This window comes from Tachypleus tridentatus, chromosome 9, assembly GCF_004210375.1.
Source record: "Tachypleus tridentatus isolate NWPU-2018 chromosome 9, ASM421037v1, whole genome shotgun sequence".
Lineage (NCBI taxonomy): Eukaryota > Metazoa > Arthropoda > Merostomata > Xiphosura > Limulidae > Tachypleus > Tachypleus tridentatus.
Genome location: NC_134833.1, coordinates 97970141 through 97987220, shown reverse-complemented (window position 1 = coordinate 97987220; position 17080 = coordinate 97970141). Strand labels below are relative to the sequence as shown.

The 17080-nt window shown below is 33.2% G+C and overlaps 1 protein-coding gene across 17 annotated transcripts in view; it reads left to right on the top strand.

Annotated features, from left to right (window-relative positions):
• The window catches only part of LOC143225832 (ADP-sugar pyrophosphatase-like), a 65067-nt gene that overhangs the window by 29194 nt on the left and 18793 nt on the right, over positions 1–17080 (top strand). For 14 of the 17 annotated variants that reach the window (XM_076455928.1, XM_076455918.1, XM_076455926.1 and 11 more), the window contains 4 exons: positions 2736–2870; positions 6180–6247; positions 13625–13674; positions 15395–15502. In XM_076455928.1, the coding sequence (XP_076312043.1) occupies positions 2736–2870; positions 6180–6247; positions 13625–13674; positions 15395–15502 (361 nt within the window). Of the gene's footprint in view, positions 1–271; positions 323–2735; positions 2871–6179; positions 6248–13624; positions 13675–15394; positions 15503–17080 lie in introns of those variants that run through there. The other 3 variants (XM_076455930.1, XM_076455929.1, XM_076455917.1) reach the window with 2 other exon arrangements.

Here is a 17080-nt window from a genome sequence, read left to right as displayed (position 1 = left end):
AGAGTAAGAAAAGTTAAAGGGTGGAGAACAGTGCATGAGAGTGAGGGAATAGGAGGGGTGGATAGAGAAGTGTAGGGATAGACGGACCTTACAGGGCCTAGTTGCCTGGGGTCTATAGATCCAATGGCACAAAATTTTGGTGTGGGGGAAACTGGAGTACCCGGAGAAAACCATTTTCACTGGGTGGGCGCCGAAAAATCTACCCACCCAGTGCCCAACCTGAAATATAAAAGAAGTGTTAATGGCATGTATACACTTGGTTAGTTAGCATTGGTCACTATGGTTAATGGTCCAATTTAAGGGTGAAGTATACTTAGTCCAGGTAAGAAGGGTATCTGCTATTTGAAATGATTGCCGTGTTTGGCGGTTTTCTGTTTTATATTTTTCACATATGAAATTTTAAAAGGCTTAGCAACCAGTGTCCAGCACTGGTTTAGGTTACAAAAATTTACATCCAAGTAAAAAGGTTGTAGAGAGAAGAGGTAATTGTTTGCCTTACATCTTGATTTACTGCTCTGTATTTGAAGAAAAATTAGTAATTTATTTGTAAGTAGTAATAATCTATATACATACATGTATAATAATTGAAATGTAACTCTATATTAAAAAATATTATCCACTAAAACACAGCCAAGACAGGGAAGACTAAAGATCAAATTTATAATGTTGGATACATAACATGAGTGCACATGCACAGCATCAATGCAAGTTATGTAACATTCGGTGGACATGACTGGAAGGTCAATATAATAAAAATAATATGTTCATGCTTAGCATTATAAAGCTTAAGCTACTTAAACTAAACATTTGTATTTTTGCATTATAATATATAGTTTTTCCAGCACAAAAAGAATAATAATTTACATTTTCTAATTTTTTTTATAGTGATTACAAGATTTGTCAAGTGACAGATCCCACATAGTTGGAGTATATAAAATAACATGAAATATAGTCTTATTGAAAACAAGCATTTGAAATGTATTTATTATGATATTCTAGAGATTACGCAAATAATTATGAAATTAATTTGCATTCAGACTAGTGATGAGAAATACTCTTCACAAACAAATCTTTAGTAAAAATATTTCATTAAAAAATCTGATTTTTTGTGTACAAAATACTTGTAATCTTTACTAAAAGTATACCAAATTTTGTGAAGATACACATGCTGTATCAAATGTTATAATACAAATACTTAATATGTGCTAATGTGTAGATGAACTCATTAATTGCCATTCTGTGTTCTTTATGTGTTTATTCAGTTCTTTAAATGGCAAAGAAAGTGAAGCATTTGATAAATGAAGTAATAGAGATTTGATATTATTATTACCTGAAAGATGCTTGATAGAAGTTCCAGTCATTCTATTAAGGAAAAAGTTAAATATTTGGAGACCATATAAAGCTTGGAGATTACATATAAAATGTATTGACAGATTTTAAGGAAATAATGGCATGTAGTGAAATACTGAAATAAATGTGTAAAGCTACTCTCTAATGTAACTAACTGATGAAACAATGCACACTAATCTTTGTAAGAAGACCATAAGAAAATTATTTAAACTTTACAAAAGATAGCATGTGTTACATCATGTTTGATTTCTTGAAACAGGATGAGTCATAAAAGACAAAGTGCATTTATCCATATAGGCCAAGCTCAATTACTATCTGCCAATTAGAAATTTATTGATGAGGGTCATAAAGGGGCAGAGGGTGCTATGAAACATTGTGAGTTTTGGTATAATAAACCTAAAGTAAAGATGTAGTGGGTGGTCACCTAGACTGTAGCCAAATTCATAAAACATATCATGAAAGTAAAAGTATCTGTTCAATTTTAAATTTAAATCATTTCTGATCAAGCTACTTGCTGTTATATCACCAACATTTTAATAAAAAAAAACAAGCCTTTTTAATCAGTAGAGACTAAGTTAAGAAATCAACAAATATTTTTTTCAGTTGTCTCTATATTTCATTTTATACCTTCAGTACATATATTAACAGCAATTTAGGTTACACTTTTGTTGTTAAGCAACAGGTCATAAAAGGCCATTGTAGGGATGTAATGTTACCAAAATGCACTAACTTTTGTGTGTGTGTGTGTGTGTGTGTGTGTGTGTGTATATATATATATATATATAACAAATTGTTAATCTGATTGATTTTTACTGATAATATTCTATGAATACACCACAAATTCATTTTATGAATTAACCTAATTTTGATTGGCTTACAAAATAATTTACCAATGTTTGACTTCCTCAACTGCACTCTTCTGCCCATTTTTTTGGTTTAGCTTGATTTCACAAAATGTGTTTATATCAGTTAGCTATGAAATGTGAGGTTAGGGTACACTATGTGGTGGGGATGGTAGCCCTTGTTCTGTCATATTTGTTGGGCTGTAGGCTGGGTTTCAGTCAGTTGCATTCAATACTAAGTTGATTTTTACTTTCCCTCAAGTAAGTAGCTTGCTTTGTTTTGAAGTTAGTTACCCTTTGTATCAAGATCAGATCATTCAATATAACTGGGTATTATATATGAAACTTGAAAATTTATATAAAAGTAAAATGTTCGAAACAGACCCTTGAGAACAACACTAGTTTATTTGTATGAGTAAGTTCAGTTGTAAGTAAAATGCTCGAAACAGACCCTTGAGAACAACACTAGTTTATTTGTATGAGTAAGTTCAGTTGTGTGTGTGTGTGTGTATGTATATATATGTATTATTTTTTTATTTTCAGAATTTAGTGCTATCTTCGTATAAAACAAACAGAATGTTTCTTAATGTTCCAACACCTGTTCAAAAAATTTGTGCAGAACAGCCTGCTCATTCCATGGTCCTGAACACAGAAAAATTTCAACATGTGGGAGAAGAGGTATGAGAAGCAATTCTTTTTTTTTTTAATATACAAAACTTATATTACTTGTTAGGTAATCCTGTATTAGCTCTACAATGCAGTTAATTTTATCTGGGCCATTAAGCACCTTTCAGACTTCGAATGTACATGTTTGTATCAAATTTTAAAGTGCAAGTGCAAATAAACAGTTGTTACTCTGTTAGTTTTTTACTGAGGAATGTGTTAAAATTGATGTTTTATAGTCTTCATTTATTATAGTTTGTAGAGAAAAGTGAAAAATATAAGTTAAAACACATTTCTGTACAGCTGTTAGGAATCTTAACTGTAAACAATTCACTCGGAAATATTGTTTTGTAATTTTTATATCCACCTGAATGGTACCATTTTGTTTCTTGTGTGATTTTCCTTTTTTTTTTCTCTAATGTTATTAGTACAGCCTCAGAAGTGATGTTTAAATACAATTGGAAATAAGGTGGTCAGATGTCTTCGTTTGGCTGGAATAGTCCCATTTTTTTGTAGTTTCTCCCAGTACCCTGAGAAAGTTCTTAGTCACTTCAAATCAGAAATGTAATAGACCAACTTGACTTGTTTATTATTGTAATGCACTATTGACATCAGACTTTTTCAAAAATGCTGGTTGTACATAGAGAGAAACCTCAGTCTGCACATATTTGTGTAGTTAGTAGAATGCTAGTAGACTTTTAGCCATTGATGAGTGTGTGTGTGGTGAGCAGTTAAACATCAGCGATTGTTTTCTAAGATAGGTTAAACTTTTCAATAATAAAAATATAGTGTAAAATTGCAAAGAGAAAGTGTTCTTTTAGATAGTTTGAAAGCAGACTTCCATTTTGTTTTAAGACAGTTGGTTTGAATAATGCAGTGAAAGGTTGGACATTTTGGATTGCACAGCTAAGATAAAAGTATAAAGAAAATTTGTAAAATAGGGGAAAGATTGGGCTGTCCCAGTTTGTTGTTTGGAAATATGGTCCCTGTAATTGGATAGAGCAGATTATACACTGTTTACATCAATGCCAAGTAAATAAAATGGTATGAAAAGTAATTTTTAGTTTTGTGAGAAGTGATTAAACCTAGCTGTTATGGGAAAGAACAGGGTGATTTAGAAGATTGAGGAACAAATCAGATTGTGAATGTTTTTCCTACTTTATTTAGATGTTATTTTCATTCCTTAAATGTTTTAGTATGAAATTATATTTATTTGAAGCTGTGAAAATATTCTGTTACAAGACATCAACTAAGAGTAGTTAGGTTTAGAGAGTACAGTAGATGACAGTAAAGTATACTAATGACTCAAATGGGATTCAAATCCTCATTTCTTAAATAACAGTTTTAAGGTTGTTATATTGAAATATTGTAAGTATAAATTTTGTTATTTTATGGATTTATACAACTTCTACCAGAAGAGCTGCGAACATTATACAGTAACGAATGCAATAGATAATAGTCTTAATTATGAATAATGGGTAAACTCCATAATATCTCTTTTTACCAATCTGCCTTTGGTCATTAGTTTAGCACCTTCACTACTGGTTTTTTTTTATACTTATATATATATATTAAACCAAGAACACTTGATGATCCTGATTCTGTTCATGGAAATAACTAAGTTCTGAAACAACAATTTCATGTGTAAAGCTTCATAAACATGTCTATCACACTTGACTGATGTAGTTATTACTATTTAAGAAGTCTAATATCATGCATTAATCTAGTTTCTAGCTAAAATGAAAACTGATGAAGATACTTATTGAATTACTTACATTTAAACTGTAACTTTCTTTAAATTACAGAAACACAATTTCCACCTAAAGCCCATATGCAGAATGATACTACAGCCTGTGTATACATATGAGTGTTAGTGTATCTGGTGTAGTGCTACCCTTTGTAGTTCACAGTGACACTTACAAAGACATTCTTGGAGGACTAATGTATAAAAGTAGCTCATCCTTTCTACCTGATATAATTATGTAATTAGTCCTCCAAACCCCTTTTCATAAGTATCACTGTGAACTAGGCTGTTGCTGCTCATTTCACCTTTATTTGTTAAATTTGTTACTTTTTTGAAAAAAACCTGTATTTTTATATTTTTTCTACCAATATATAATAACATTAACAAAAATATTGTTGCGTAGCTTGTCCTGATGCTACTGTGACAGGTCATAACTTGCTAACTTTTACCTCATGATTTATAGTCATACATAGGAACTACTGCAATTAGCAAAATAAAGTATCTAAAGAAATATGTAGTTAGTCAAGTTTAAACTGATCACACTTGAAACAATTGAAAGTTCAAAAATGAATGGCAGTGTTTGCTTTCTCAAATTGGTGTCTCAATAAAATTTTGGAAATTTCACAATGTGAAAAAACAACAAAAATTGTAATAGAAGTGAATCGGATGATAGGAGCTTTTTAAAGCCAAAACTAGATACAATATAATAATTAAGTTCTTACTTAAATTTATGCAATTTAATTTATTATTTGTATTTGCAATGTAAGAAGGAAAAAGAAAAATCAGTGGGTGACAATGCTTCCTCAAAAGATCAGAAGGAGTTAAATGACTTATTCAGAACTGTATATGAACTTTTATTATAGCAATAATAAAAACTAACTTTTATAAGATTAAGTTCTTAAATATTGAGTTTAAAGATGAGGGACAGATCAGTGAATTTTGAACTTTCAACTATTTTAATAGTAAAGAGCACCAGTGAAAGAACAGTGTGTTTGTAAATTATTGAACCACTATATTAATTGAATATAGTGTCTTGGATTTGTCTGTGGCCAGTGGTGCTGTTGGTACACCTCAACATAAGTACTCTTCAAGGCTTGAATGGTGTTCACATAATGATCAAACTATACTTGTTTATGTTTCAGCATCTTTGGAGTAATCATTACAGTCTTGTTGGTTATTCAGGCATATGACATTGTTTTGTCCAGTACTTTTTCTTTATGGGGAATGTCCTTTATATACCCCCATGTAAACTAGTGAGAAAGCCTCAAATATCAGCTTCTGATATACCACAAACTATGACTGTTTATTTGGTGTGGTTACTGTTCTATTTAATTCAGAATGTTGCTCAGTAATTTGAATTATCTGTGTTCTTCAGTAAAAATGAAGCAGCTGTTAAAAAGTTTGGTCCATAAATTCAAATACAGAGATAGTTATTCGGACTAAAAACTAATTTGGAGAACAACATATCATTTCAATTACATTCTTGTTTTTAAAACATTTTAAGAAGAATTATTAATATTCTTAATAAATTTTATGTCAATATAAGAAATGTATAACAAATATATATATTTTTTATATAGGAAATTGCTAAAGGAAAATGGGTTAAGCTGTCAAAGTATATGTACAAAGACCAAACTGGTGCACAACGGTAACAGCATTATTTTTTGCTTCTTACTCCTTATTATAATACAAACTTGGCTAATAAAGTTAGTTGTAAGAAGATGTTATCTGTTAATTTTCTCTATCAATATGTAATTTAGCTGTTATTTTTCTCATCTTCTTTCTGTAAGACTATTTATTTATAATATTTTAATAGAGAATTATTTGATAGTATTTTAACATAACATTGTCTTTCTAAATCTGTTATCTAGTTTCTGATAGTTGCTATAACCTTGATTCTTATGATTCACTGTGTATCATAGTGTAATATTGGTTATCTTAGCGGGTTGAGAAGCAGACCTAATTAAGTATTAAAAGAACACCCTCTTGTTGTGGATTCCTGTACATGGTGAGGGGACCTCCCAGGGAAGGTTCTGTTCTTTCAGTTTACCTCCTCTAGAATCTAAACATCCACCAACATGTTTGCAGTGCATGGCAACCTGTGAAGGGGTGGAAAGGATTCTGGTGGTTGAGAAGTCCAACCCTAACATTCCACTTTGGCCTTGAATTCCTGTAGACTGGCCACCTTGGGGTGGACACTCTTGGGTCAGTTGACTGGTCCACTTGGGCTAGGGTCAGCCAAGTACCAGTGTTGAATGTTCTTAACAGGTGTTTTGGACATTATATCTGATGATGGTGTTTGGGTATAGTGCTCACAAAACCCTGGTGTATGCAGTGTCCTTGCTTGATATTGTAGTGCGTTCCCTCATAGGGCTCCGTAGTTGGTGGGGTCAGTGGACACTGAAATTTCCTTTTTTTTTATTATGGATCCCCCAAATAAAAACTTAAATAAAATAGTGAAAAAAACAGTCCATAGGTAAATGTCCACATCTGAAAGATTCTGAGCAGCAATCTTCAACATCTGTAACACCTGTTGTACCTCATTTTCTTATTCTACATTCTCTTTCAGACAAACCTTTAGGGCAAATGTCTCCCTCTTTCATTCAGAAGGAATTAGAAGGACTTGCTGGCTCTCCAAAGTCAGTAAAGAAGCTTGAGTCTGGTGACATATTGGTGGAAACATCCACACCTCATCACAGTGAACTCCTCATGCATTCAAAGGTAATTGGGGATATACCTATTGAGGTTACACCTCATGCTACTTTGAATTCATCATGAGGAGGTATTGTTGAGAGGGGTTTGAAGAACGTCCCTGAGTCAGAGATTCTTGCTGGTTTCTCCACTCAAGGGGTTTCTGCAGTGAGGTGTATCTCCACTCACGAAGGTGGAATTACGATGCTGACCAGTATTCTTTTTCTGACGTTTACATCACTATGTCCACCTGCCACCATCAAGGCAGGTTATTTAATTGCAGGGTATGGCCATACATTCTAAACCCTCTCAGATGTTTCCAGTGTCAGCAGTTTGGTCACTCGAAGACGTCATGTCATGGTTCCCTGAGGTGTGCTATTTGCAGTGGGAAGGACCATGATGCATATGAGTGTGAAATGGACACTCATTGCATCAGTTGTAATGGCTCTCACCTGTCCTACTTTCGTTCTTGCCCTAAATGGTTAAAAGAAAAAGAGGTGCAGTGTTTGAAAACGATTTATAACATTACTTATCCTGAGGCTCAAAAGTTGCTGTCCACCACTTCATATTGGACATATGCTGCTGCACTGTATACCACAACTGCAGTGGGAATGCAGATGGATCCCTCTATACCTCCAAAAGAATTGTTTTCAAAACAAATGAAAAGGCTTTTGACCTCTATGGTTAAAAACGTTGATGAGTCAACTTCAATACCCATCTCTGTCCCTTTCATACATTCCAACAAATTCCAAGATTCACTTCCTTCAGTTCCAGGTATAGGCAGTTCCTTGGATACATCTTCTTCTCCCACCCCAAGATGCAAAACAATCATTTGTTCACGTCATCATTCACTGGAATCCTCTTCCAACAGCAAAGACCTGCCCGTTTGACCCAGGGCAGAAATCATGGAGGACAATAGACCTCCCTCGAATAAAGACAGTAAAGAAAAAAGATGTGGTCGTAAACAGAAGGGTTCTCCACCCAATTTGCCTACACATAAACAAAAATGGCCACCTTAATAAAATGGAACTGTTGAGGTTTATGCTCTAATCTGTATGACATTAAAACAGTGATTGCTTCCTACCATCCTGTATGTCTTTCCTTATAGGAAGCATTTCTGAAACCTGCTGATGATACAGTCAACTTTCAACAGTTTTCTTTGTACACAAATGACAGGCTGTGTGATGGACGAGTGCATGGAAGGATGGCACTGTTGGTTGAGCAGCATGTGCCCACCCTGTCTTTGCCACTCAACCCACCCTTGGAGGCCATAGCGATCCGTGTTTCCTTGGGTCGAACCATCACTGTTTTTCTCTACCTGTCACCTGGAGAGACATATGATCAATCAGATCTTAGCATTCTCATTGAACAGTTGCTGTCTCCCTTTTTAATCCTGGGAGACTTTAATTTATGCCATCCCGTCTGGAGTAGTGCTGATATTGATAGGAGGGGTTGCTCTGTAGAGCATATGCTCTCTAATCACAACCTTTCTCTTTTCAGTACTGGCTCTAATACTTATTTTCATGCACCTAGTCAGTCTTTTACTATTATTGATCTTTCAATTTGCTTCCCTTTACTATTCTCCATTTTTCATTGAGGGTTGACAGTAATCCACGAGGCAGTGATTATCTTCCTATAATTTTGAGAATGATTGGCTGTGGTTTATGCCATCCAACCCATGTGCCTTGGTGGAAGCTGGGTCATACAAACTGGCTCTCTTTCACTGCTCTCACAGAACTTGATCCTGCCAGCTGTAAGCCATCAATAGATGACTGTGCATCAGCAGTAACTGACTGTATTATACAAACAGCTGCTCAATGTATTCCTAAAACCTTGACATGATATCATCGTCAGTGGTGGGATCCTGCCTGCTACATGGCATGGAAGGTTCAGAAACAGGTCTGGGATACTTTTCGAAGGTATCCCACACTCTTGAACTGCATTGCTTTCCAGCAGGCCCGTGCACATGCACAAGACATCAAAGCCAGAAGGAATCTTGGATTGAGTTCACAACCAACATATATTCTACCATCATTTTCAAAGTCTTGTGGGACAATATTCGAAATGTCAGTGCACAATTTAATTCTATCCCCCTCTTGATCTTGCTCTCTGATGGCCAGGAAGTAGGTGATACCTGGAGAATTGCCGATACTCTAGGTAAAAGATTTTGCCTGGTTTCTAGCACTTCTGCTTCTTCCTCCACCTTCTCAGCCATCAAGACTCAGGCAGAGCGATCACTCCTTTCCTTTCAAGTTGATTGTCTCTATGACTCTAATGTTCCCTCTACACTGGTGGAACTTAAACTCACCCTTCATCAGTCTGGCAGTACATCAGTTGGACCTGATGATGTACACTATGAAATGCTGTGCCATTTATCTCCTGCAATTCTTCTGATTGTTTTTAACTGGATCTGGCAGAAGAATGTTTTTCCTGATGCCTGGTGCCATGCTATTGTGCTACCTTTCTCTAAGCTTGGGAAAGATCCCAAGATTCCTTCAAACTACCGTTCAATTGCTTTGATGAGCTATCTCTGTAAGATATTAGAGAGGATGGTTAACGCTCATCTTGTTTGGTTCCTTGAATGAAACAACCTCTTTCGCCCACTCAATGTGGGTTCCAAAGACAGCACTCCACTGTGGACCACCTGATTTGACTTGAAACGTCAATCAGAGAAGCGTTTTCCAAACAACGTCTTGCATCAGTATTCTTTGACATTGAGAAGGCTTTTGATACAACATGGAGGTATGGAATTTTGCTAGACCTCCATATATATGGGTTACATGGCCATTTGCCCATTTTTATTAAATATTTTTTAATGGACAGAAGATTCCAAGTTCGTGTGGGTTTGACATTTTTCTGTTTTTTTCTGTAGGAATTTAGAAACTCTCAGGGCTGTGTTTTGAGTGTCACACTTTTCAGTATAAAGATTAATGCCATCACTGAACAACTTCCTTTCACTGTTGCGAACGGGCTCTATGTCAATGAATTTCACTTCTCATGCCAGTCGTCGAACTTGAGGTATATTGAGCGGCAGCTACAGACTGCTCTCAATCATCTACTGAAGTAGACCACAGCAAACAGCTTTAACTTCTCTCTCTCTAAAACCATTTGCATGCACTTTTGCTGCCAATGGGGTATTCACCCTGATCTTGAACTCTGTATCAGTGAAGTTGTGTTGCCTGTGGTCCTTGAGACAAAATTCTTGGGGCTTATCTTTGACCATAAGCTGACCTTTATATCATGCACAAAGCAGCTACAGGTCAAATGTACAAGAGCATCCACCACTTGGGGAGTGGATCAATGTTCTGTGCTAAAGATATATCGTGCTCTTATTTGATTGAAACTATACTATGGATCATTGGTCTATGACTTTGCCAGAGCCTCGGCTTTAAAGATGCTGGACCCCATTCATCATCAAGGACTTTGGCTCTGCACTGGGGCTTTCCACACTTCCAAAGTTTAGAGCTTATACATAGTCTCATGAACCTTCTTTGCACCTCTGGCATTTGCAACTGTCTTCACTATATGCTTCAAAACTTTGTTCCTTACCAGAGCATTCCACATAGTTCAAATGGCTACTTGCGATAATCATGTTTGTGCTTGAAATAACAAAAAATATTTGTATCTTTGACATCTACCAATAGTTTGAGATTGGTGCTTTTTCATACTGGGTATGTGGGGGAATCCATAGTTACTTTATCAGTGCTTGTCAGCCAATCAGTGCTTGTGTAGATGGGTATTTCTCATTTTATAAGTGGCATAGAAACACCAATTAGATTGTTCACAAGATGGAAAAAAAAAAGGCCTCGTTCACCAGATTGTCTTGTTTCTGGCAAATCTAAAAGGACTAAAACTGTGAAAGAGCTCTGTCTACAATCATTACACTCAGTCATTTGAAATAGTTGGCATCTCTGTAACTCAGAACCAGGACTGGAAAGGCCAACTTCAGGTGACTGCTGGTGGTTTTTGTACTTACCTGTTAGTTTTCCTGGCAAGTTATGATAATTACAATTATGCTACAGAAAGTCCTTTACACCTTGTATTACTTTAGTCTTTCTCTTAACGTTGTAGACTAGATGTAAACATTGGTTTTATGCTATTCATGTTTTTTTTAAAACTTTGTTTTGTTTTACATTAATTTCCTTTTATGAATTTTACTAAATTTACTTTAATCTTAACTTTTTACTGGAAGTGTGGCACAGATAGTCTAGCTTCTTTGTGCCATAAAACACCAAATCAACCAACCAACCAAAAGAACACACTTAAGTACAGGTTTTTTTGGGAGTCATGTGGTATGTTGAATACAGCACTGTTTAAAATTAGATATTTGTGATGTCAAAATAATAAGCCTGTAGTTTTGTATGAATTTAGAACTCCAGTTATCAATATTGACAAGTAATAATATAAAATAAGAACATCATATCTTTTTATTTTGCTGAGATATGGTGTACTTACTGAATCAGATACAGTGGCCTCATTCACCTATTTCCATTTTTAAGAAATTGCTATATTGAATTTCCATTCAATAGTCCATTGTAGACACTTACTTCAAGGTATGATGCTTGTAAAAATAACTAACAGCTTAGAATATCTCTCTAATGGTTTTCCCAGACATTTTAATCTGTTAGAAGTTCTATGTTCTTTCACACCAAGATTTCAGGAAGTAGGTTGTCTTTAGTCTTCTCAAAATGTCTTGTATTTTTAAATCTAAATACAGCTTAGTTACCATGGTTGATAAATTATAGTGAAATTTTGTGGTATCAGTATAGTTATTTATGATGCTTTGATTATTCAGCATTGTACATATGCACAAAACTTAAGTATCTTGTATAATATCTTCCAGGTGTAAAATTTTAAAAGGCTTAGCAGCCTACATCAAGCAGCAACTGATTTCAACACTTGTAGTTAGAAGAGATAATTGCTTGCTTTGCTTTTGTATTTACTATTCTATATTTTAAGAATATCAGTTTAATAAGTTAATTTTAAATAGTAATAATATATATACATATATAATGTATAATAATTGAAATGTGACTGTATTAAGAAATTTAGTTTATGATTATGATAAGTATTTATTTTAACTCTCAGGCAGATTAATTTGATTTCTGGTGGTTTAGTATTTTTATTATATAAAAGGAGAAACCAGTAAAGTAGTGTAGAATTGTGAAAGTTTCCAAATGGTATTCTAATTATATTCAATGGTACCAAAAAGCATTGTAATAAATTTAAAATATGCTTAATATTGGCAACAATTTACAGTCATTGTGTTGCTTCTTTTACCATTATATTTGGGAAAATCTCCAATACTATCCTAATTATTTAAGTATCAAAGGATAAGTTGAAGACTTCATTTTTAAATCCTTGAAAACTAATGCTAGGTCTTTGAGTGTTACATGCAGTCCTTTAGTTTTCTGTTTAAATTTTCCAAACAAACGTGTATCCACTGAATCATTGTCTGTTTTTCATAGTGGTGTATAATTTTCATGTTGTCTTGTAAATTCAGAACCTTTTCTAGTCTGAATTTCAGTGTTCTTTGTCTTCTACTAATTGCAAGTATGTTTTTAACTATTAAAGGCTTGTTAGTCTGTGATGATTATTTGTAGTTGGATAGTCTGTGGTGGTTGGTTAGTTTGTATCGGTTGATTTTTGATGTTTGTGGGTGGCTCTAAGTTCTTGATAGTTTTTGTGACTGGTTAGCCCATTAATGATTTATGTGGCTGGTTATTGTGATTAATCTCTTGTGGTTGGTTAAATCTGTGATATTCATTAATATCTGGTTAGTTCATAATAGTCATTTAATTCCTGGTAGTTGTTGACAGATTAGCCCATGATGTTTGTTGGGGACTAATTAGTCTGTGTTGTTTTTGTTTGGTGCTAGCTTGTTTTAGTTCTTGTTGGATGGCTAATATACTGATTGTTGTTGTGGATGATGGGTTTTTGATAATTGAAGATAACTTGTTATTTTTATTTATTGGTAATTGGTTAAATGTGTCATGGTTATTGATGGCTTGTTAGTTTCTGATAGTTGTTTGTTCATTATTCATGGTTGTTGGTAGCTGGTTAGTTTGTGTTGTTTGTTCCTGGCTGCTAGATTTTTATAGCTTGCAATTAGCATTTAGTTTATTAGTGGTTGTTGGTTCTGATACTTGTATTTTGCTTCCTTTTGTTTCTTAGTTGGTGTTGATTTTGGTTATTGTTGGTTAATTTCTGATGTTTTTGAAGAGATGGTTAGTTTCTGAAAGTACCAAAAAAAAAAGAAGTTTGGAGATGGATTAAGAAAAACTGGATGAAAAGTGTCATATTTACTCCTAAAAGTAAATTTATTGTATTACAGAGAATGGGAAGTGGTTGGAAGGTGTACAAAGAATTCAGAAAAACCAGACTGTAAGTATATAAAAGACCATCAGTATGTTGAATCTTACTACTATGCTTATTGAAAGTACTATAATACTAATATATTTCCAAAGGATAGGACAAATAATAGTTTTGGTCAGATATTGGAAGTTGAATATCTGACATTATTTCCAGTTAACCTAGGATGTTGTTGAATCAGATAGATAACATGGCCATACGTATTAAAAATGCACTACAAATATGAGCTACCTCTTCATTTTCATATTAAATTAAACTTGTTGCTTTGTCATTGTTTTTTGAAATCTTGATAATGATGTACATTTCCACATGAGTGAGCAGACTTTTTAAAAGGGAATGTGGCACACAGTTAGAGACTGTTTTACACCACCTATTTTCATTTTATGAGACTATTGTTTGGATAGTATTTGTTATTTTTGTTGCTGCTACTACTGTTACCAGTTGAGGTGTAAAATGACGTAACACAACAAGGTGTGTGTGTGTGTGGGGGGTATGATGTGTATTTAAATTACTTTCTAACTGTCTGTATTGCAACTGTTATGACTACCAGATGCTCACTCTTTAATACCAGGGAAAATGCTATTATGTTTGGATGCTAGTATAAAACATGAGTAGGTGATGTAATATTTATTGTGTGTAACACATGTTGAAGTAATATTATGCTTATGTGATACTAAGAGATAATCTGATCATTAGAAAATTAATATATGGCTGGATCAGTTTGCATCAAATGATGTAATTTCTGATCAGATCAAATATTTCTCCTATCCCTGATATTTTCTAAATAATGCAGCTTTTATAGAATGGTATTTTTACCATAGTTTTGTTAAGATGAAATAATATTTTATTCAGAAGACTTCGAAAGTTTAAACAGTATGTTGAGAATTAGATTTTTATTTAGACATTTGATATTGTGCATGTGGGTGTGGAAAGTTGTATTTTATTTTTTGTGGAGAGAAATGTTGATTATGTAAAAAATAAGAAAGCTGTAGTTGCACATTTATGATCAGAACTCTAAAGGTTTTATTAATTCTTAGCTGTGGTGACAAGACCAGATCCAATTCTTTATTCTTTCTACAGCTAGTTTGTCTGGTCTTGTACAAAAATAGGAAAGTATTGTTTTGAGTACTTTGAAATGATTTTTAAATTTGGGCACCAAAACTTTTGCATCCAAAAGCAGTAACTGCTTTCAGGTTTAACCTATACTACTTTGTAAGTGTTATTAAAAACAAAAAAGAATTACTTTAGCTGCAGAGCTAAGTAAGTGAAAATTTTCAGAGAGAATGTAATTAATTGTATGCACTAATGTTATATGTAAAATGTTTAAGCTTTGGAAATGCAGATGCTGATATACTCTGACCAAATTAAATTTTAGAATTAAAACTTTCTGAATGGTTTATCTGTATATGTGGCATTTGCTAGTATTACGATAAATGTAAGCATACTAATGTCAAGACGACAGTAGGCATGTTTATATTAGGAAGAAAGAAGTAAGCTTGTTAATATCAAGATGGGAATAAGTCTGTTAATATCAAATGAAACTGAGCTTGTGAATGGTCAATATGAGAGTAAGCATGCTGAATGATGAATATGAGAAAAAAAAACTTTTAAAATATCAGGATAAACAATTCAAGTAAAAATACTGAATGATCAAGGTTATAGTTGAAATGCTTCTGGACAAGCTGTAAGATGTCTAAAGTAACTGGCTCATGTGGTGGTGTTTATGTTTCAGGTGTTAGCACAATTGCTCTACTTCATCGTCTTCTAAAGTATGATTGTATGATACTTGTGAAACAGTATAGACCACCTTTGAAAGCTTTCACTTTAGAATTGCCTGCAGGTAAGGGGAACTTTATAAGTTTGTAATAGTTTAACTAATATTTGTGTTTTTATAATTATACAGAACAGTACCCATGTGTTTCTGCATATATCTACCTATATAAAATATAAATATATATATAAATAATACTCTCTTTGCCAGTAACACTCGACTCTTTTGGTAATATTCAAATTGATTCAGTGTTTTATCTCAGGCAGAAGTCTTGAGTTCAAATACCAGTCATATTTACAAGAAGCTCTTTGAATATTATGAAACAGAAATACACAACTATAATAAACAAAAATGACTATAAATATTTTTCACCCAATAGATGGTGTTACACTTTTTATGATTGTCAATTTCAATATTACATCCTTAGAACTTTATTTAGTTTTTGATGGAAGTTTATACCATTTCAGATTTGTTCCTTGCCACATAATTTATTGTTTTTGCTGTGAAAAGTAATAAGTCACAGAGTCAGACATTTGACAATGTAGAAGTATTTCTTTGAGAAGAAGTTTTGTGTATGGTTCAACCTACAAGGCTTTATCAAGAAGAACATTGAATGTAATGTAAAAAATAAACAAATCAAAATTTTAATCGAGGACATCTTACAGGAGGTGACCAAATATATATCAATAATTTGTTTTCATGAAATAATTAGAAGAGGATAGACATTCACACATATCACTACAATATAATAAACATTTAGAAAAGATGTTCATAAAACATTTAGGTTTACTTTTCAGAATAAAAATGAATAAGTATTTACTGTCATATCATTGGCATTCATCTAGTCTGTACATATCTGTGAAAAGTTAAAATCATGTTTTATCAAAATGACCTAAAAATTGAGAGTGCTTCTTTAAATCACAACTTTATTTTTTTTAATTTTAGAAAAACATTGAGTTCTACATTCTCAGTAGTTTTATACCAGTATAAAAAAAATTCAAATTTGTTTGAAGTTTATTGAAGAGTTAGGTTTGGGCAGATGTATAGCAAATAAATGTGGGCCCTCCTTTATAAAAAGTAATTATGCCCCATACACTTATTTTACCTTTCAGCAAATTGTAAGTTTGTGGGATTCTTTTAGTTCCTCTTTCCCATCAGTAATTGTGGAGGTGGTGGCATACTTAAGCCATTGATGTTAGACACAAAAAGCCGACTACTTCAATTTTAGATGAGTAATGCTTTCATCAAGTTTGCTATTTTAATTACATTCATGAAATCAGTTTGATAGTTTGTACCTGTTTAAAAATTTCATCTGTTCAATCTTAACTTAAAATATTTAGTCCAGTTGTTAACTTTAGTTTGACTGTATAAATTATATTGGTTATTTGTATATTTTAATTTCAGATGTGTATATTGTAAGCCTTGTATATCACACTTACATAAAGTTGTAAGTTGTACCTTTAGTTGATTAAGTTATAAGTTGAAATATTAGTTAATATTTGATAAACTTCAAAATATCTTAACCCATATTTCTCAATTTTAATATGTAGCTTTATATCTGAAAATGTAAAAGGAACTTTGTTTTACAAAAATACAATATTTTTAGAAATTTATTGTTACTGGGATTTTTATATTTAGTTTTTTAAC